Source organism: Quercus lobata, chromosome 4, assembly GCF_001633185.2.
Source record: "Quercus lobata isolate SW786 chromosome 4, ValleyOak3.0 Primary Assembly, whole genome shotgun sequence".
Taxonomy (NCBI): domain Eukaryota; kingdom Viridiplantae; phylum Streptophyta; class Magnoliopsida; order Fagales; family Fagaceae; genus Quercus; species Quercus lobata.
In genome coordinates, this window is record NC_044907.1 from 87,774,834 (window position 1) to 87,779,982 (window position 5,149).

At 33.7% G+C, this 5,149-nt stretch overlaps 1 protein-coding gene across 1 annotated transcript; it reads right to left on the reverse strand.

The window, feature by feature from the left end:
* On the reverse strand, positions 1–4,815 carry LOC115986748. The gene is made up of 7 exons (XM_031110020.1): positions 4,356–4,815; positions 4,128–4,278; positions 3,031–3,211; positions 2,845–2,928; positions 2,509–2,616; positions 1,722–1,991; positions 1–1,216 (listed from the first exon to the last, which is right to left on the reverse strand). The coding sequence occupies exons 1-7, from the start codon at positions 4,684–4,686 to the stop codon at positions 1,118–1,120; spliced, it is 1,224 nt and encodes a 407-aa protein (XP_030965880.1). The 5' UTR covers positions 4,687–4,815; the 3' UTR covers positions 1–1,117.
* Between the last annotated feature and the right edge of the window lie 334 nt (positions 4,816–5,149).

Consider the following 5,149-nt stretch of genomic DNA (forward strand, 5'->3'; position numbering starts at 1 on the left):
GCTGCCTACGAATCACCTCTTCTAGACCCCACGAAAGTGGGAGCTTTGTGGTCTGGGGACCTTCCCTTTTTTATTTTTTTTAAGTCTGGTACTAGTCAGCACCAATTCTAAAATTCAAACTTCAGTAGGCATGACCATATGCTTATGCCATCCTCAATTTCATAGAGCAAGAAGTTTTTGAAATGGATTTGAATTTGCCAATAGTCGTAGGTTCAAGGTCCTTTAAACGCACCATTACATTTTAAATGCTTTCTTTTTGAAATTGTTGCTGATAGATTGTCTCAAATTTCATAATCTTGTAAAAATGTTGGGAATTTTAAGTAGATTTCAGATATTACATCTAGTTTGCTATGAATGATCTCATCTCCATTATGGTTGGAATTGGTGGACGACATATCTTAATCTAAAGAGTGCATGGAAAGGAGGATAATGTTACCTTCTAGGTTGATCAATCAGTGGATTTAGCACTTTGGAATGATTTAGGGAGGTCTCTAATCGGGTGGCAACAACAATTTATTTTGTTAGACTTATTTGTTATTATGTTGTTAATAAAGCTCTTTTGTTTTGTCTTCTTACTTGGGCATGCTATTTTGTAGCTTTGACTATGAGTGAAATGTGTCTTTGCTATTGATTGTTGGACTACAATGGTGATTGAAAAACTGAACGAGTAGAATTGAGCTAAGTTACTGCACGAACTCCTACTAACAAGGTTTCTTTCTGTCACTTAGAGTTGGACGCAACCTATGTCATGTTGGAATACTTTCTAGCTTGCAAAAGTATACCAATGTTTTTTTCCCATAGATTAATGCAACTACTTATGTTTAAAATTCAATTGGATTATGTTTGGTGTCCTTGGAAGTGGGTTTAATCGTTTTCTTTATCAAAGTTTATTGGATTTTTATAATAATTGATAACAAGACCCTATGAGTTAATAGTTTTCTGACCAATACAGGATGACATATCATCTTATACTAAAAATTACAATCCTGAATCAATGCCCATTTCCTTGAAATTTCCATAAGATGTAAGCAAATACACCATAAACATGTCAAAAATATTCAAACTGCCCTTATGGTATCCCTTATGTTTTTATCTTTTCGCCTCCTTTTTTGCTATTTCATGACAAAAAATGTTCACAGCATAAGAAATGATCCCATATCAATCTCAAGTGGTCTTTAAGCATCTCAGAAACCAAACTAACCTCCACCTCCTGTTCCTGAAAATTGAAAAAGAGGAGTTCATAACACATAATGAAGAAATAAAGGAAAGAGAAAAAGATACTCATCACAATTTGTATCTATATGCTGTAGTAAGCAACAAAAGACCAGATGCATAAGCAATATTGAAGTTGGACTCCTAGTTTGACTAGTAAACTAAAAATCTAATAAAATAATAACTGATAAAACACTACCTTGGAATCAAAGAAAATAAAACCTAAAATACTTAGGATCTCCTATAAAATGCTAGTAAACTTAACTAAATCACAAAAACATTAAATGTATGAATTTATGGATTTGATAGCAAATGACATCTGAGTCATATGAAATAGAACACATAATCTAATGATGTGATGGCAATATTTAATTTGAAGTAAAGTTATGGAATGGTCCTTGTAGGAAAGAATGTAACAAATCTGGTTAGACATTTGTTCCTCTATTAGATTACATGGACCAAGCTCCTTATTCACTTATAATAAGCATCCAGTTACATACGTTACTTACCTGTAATAATGAGACAATGTTTTTCAGCTTCAGATTTATCTCTCTTGTAGCTTCCCCAGTTGAAGTTCTAAAATCATATCGATCAGCCTGTCTCACTTTCAGCCTCAATGACGAACTTTTATAATCTTTAGCTATTGTGTGCCAAACCCCCACCACGCAATATCTACCTCCAGAAGATGTCCTCCCCAAGGGCCATCTCAACCCACCCTTCACATCTGGATCTAGAACTGCAGAATTAATAAGACTTATAATGCTTTGCATCTCATCATCCTGGAGAGCACATAAATTAGTTTGGTCAGACATTTAAGTCTTAGACTCTCACGAGAAAGAAATACCATGCTAAAACTATCCCATATGGTAAAGATTCGTCCAATTCCACCCCTGTTTTTAATTTTTTCTTTTTCTACTTTTTTCTTCTATTTTTCTTTTTTAGTCCAATTGCTTCATACAAGAGAAGATGATAATGTTAGTATCCTTGTAGCTTAGTGCCATTGACTGGTCTCCTTTTCAAGGAGAACTAAGGTTCAATTCCCCCCTCTCCCACTTCTAGTAACAATTTATCATATATATATGATGATGATGATAATTAATCCTTCCTACTAAAATATGTAGAGGGAAGAAATTAAAATATTGAATCTTAAATTTTCTGTCAATAAGGACCATAAAACTTTAACCTAAACTTAACTTCAGCATGATAAAAATGTGCTTTTTATTTCTTTTCACATATATACATTGGAATTTGAATGCACACACACATGTACTAAGGCTGTACAGACAAGAAACTTACAGTGAGAGCTGTTAAGATCCTCTTGGTGGATAGCATCAGCCTTAGGTCTAAGTTTTTATCAAGGCACGATATGTCTATGACCATATGACGCACTTGGTGTAGTTCAATCTACAAGAACAGTGAGACATTTGAACATAAGTCTCAAATCACACATAAAACAGGAGACACTAAACCTCATCATCTTTTTTACTCTATACTTTTCACGTTAAATTGATGTATTTGTCACGTAAAATTAATAAAACAGGAAGAAAACAAATCATCAGCACCCCACGAAACAAGTTCAGACCTAAGCATGATTTGAATGCAATGTGCATCAATATTAAGCAAAAAACTTGCCTTATAAAGTTGAAGCCTTTTATCTTCTTTTATCACACTGCATTTGCAAGAAATAGTTGAATCTGGTAGTGTGGCATCAGACAACTATACAAAATGAGAAAGTAAATTGGGGTAGTCAGTGACCAACTAAATCAAAATGCATAATTGTGAATATATATAAGCAGAGGTATTCAGCAAAAGAAATACCTTTACATGGTATAAATCTTTCTCCTCTTCAAAATCAACTCTAATCTTTTGGGTGACTTCCCCCTTAATATTTGCCATGTATGAATTAGGAATATTTGTGTAAAATGATCTTCTCAATTGACTCAGTGTAGTTTCTGTAGCCAAACCTACTCTCATAGTTTCTTCGCTGATTGAAGGGCTCCTACATGAGAAAGTTGTAGGTACTTAACTCTTCCAAGTATGTTAACAGGTTCTCTTATTACAAATCTGAATGTGAAATCTTTGAAGTTACAAAACATCAATATCAATACATTCATTACTTCAAAAAATTTAGTACATTTTATTAAATGGGATATGAAATGATCAGGATGTTGTTGCCAAAACAAATGAGTTGTTTCATCAATCAATCTAGCAACCAATAGACAGAGAACTAGATAGAAAGAGTAGAGATAACTATAATTGATAAATCATGGTGAAGGGTACATATCTGCATAAGCAAGTTTGCTGCACAATTGCATTAGAAACAAATTGCCCGTGTTTTATTGACTACTTCCCTGTGTGAACTTGTGCTTTTGCAGTAATTACTTTATAGGACAAGATTCAGTAATGTTGAGATAAATATCTAGTAATAAATGACACTAGAAAGACCTTTCTTTTTCTTTTTCTTTTTTCCTTTTTTTTTGGAAAGTTACACAGGCATTTAGTATGTCTTAAATCCATGACCTCACCCTCTACCTAGAACTTGTAAGGGGAGGATGTGCTAATTGAGCTAGAGCTCAATAGCTCTAGCTCAATTAGCAACCCCAACAATAGACTTCATATCATATTGTTACTCTAACTGACTGAGTGTATCATTAAAGTTTTGGTTAATGAAGTTTAAGTTATTTTCTTGGTTAGAAGATAGGGATGAAGTGACAGTTGACAACTTTGCTTAGGTTTGAGGTAACAAAGTGCATAAAAAATAAGTGTTTTGGATTTATCTCACTCACTTCTTCATGCCAACCTCATAATTTCACATTTTTTCATTATACTGATTTAAATTTTCATAGGGCGTCCCAAAAAAAAAAAACTATTGACTAAAACAATGACTCATAGAATAGAATAGAAGCATGGCTTACTTATGAAAAAGAATTTTCCCAAATCTAGCAACCAACTTTGGCTTGACATCTTTCAAGTCCAACTTTTCATTCTTGACATTCTCGAAAGAAGAAAGCAAGTCTGACACAACATTTTCTGCTATATACACCCATGGACTCCTCACTTGCTCAACTAACCAAAACCAACAAACCCATTATTAATAATTAGTTACAAACAAAAAATCTACGCAGAAAAACAGTAACATTTACCTGGATGATTGTTGTTGTTCTTGAACAAAACTAGTGGATTTGTTCCTGTTGTTCTCTCAAAAAACTGCAAGGGAACTGGGTCAACATGTACAGAAGATGGAAATTGATAATTGTGATCCAAACCAACTGGAAACCATGTGGAAATGGCCTGCTTTGCATAATTATAAATGATCTTTCCACTTCTTTGTGAAAAGGGTTTGGGTGGCAACCTCGAACTAAGATTTCTCCTAAATTGAGGAACAAGGGATTGTGGAATTGGTGAGGGTCTATTATGCCTATCACTACTACAAGCTTGGTATGATTGACGCTTGTGTGGAGGAATGTAAGCCATCAATACCTATGAACTTCTAATAGTACTACTACTGCTACAAACAAATGATCACTTCAATATTAGTACAATACATACTTCTCTTCTATATGGTGAAGACTGATATAAGCCATGGAGATAAACTTGTTTGTTAAGTTCGACCTTTTCTTTTTCCTTAAACTAAATTAAGCCATGGAATTCAACTTATTTCTTAAGTTCTCAAATTTTGTTTTCTAACCTTTTATCCAAAGAAAATATTTTGTTATGATCATTCATGGCGAATTTAGCCAACCAAAGATTGGCTTGCAGTTTAAGTATAAAGTACATACTACATGGTGGTGAACAAGTACATGAACTTTTCCATTAAGGGGTTGTTTGAGTTAAAAATAGATTCTTATATGCGAGTGCTCTAGTCGCATGAAACTTGACTTCCTCTTTCATCACATGAATTGGAAATTTCTCAGAGAGCAGAAAATGTGAACCAATA

Bases quoted from the DNA above. Each gene is read 5' to 3' on its own strand.
- LOC115986748 (XM_031110020.1), bottom strand. From the start codon at position 4,686: ATGGCTTACATTCCTCCACACAAGCGTCAATCATACCAAGCTTGTAGT. The intron at 2,617-2,844 runs GCAAGTTTTTTG...CTGTTCTTGTAG, and splicing joins AAAGGCTTCAACTTTATAAG to ATTGAACTACACCAAGTGCG. The intron at 1,217-1,721 runs GTAAGTAACGTA...TTCAATTTTCAG, and splicing joins ACATTGTCTCATTATTACAG to GAACAGGAGGTGGAGGTTAG.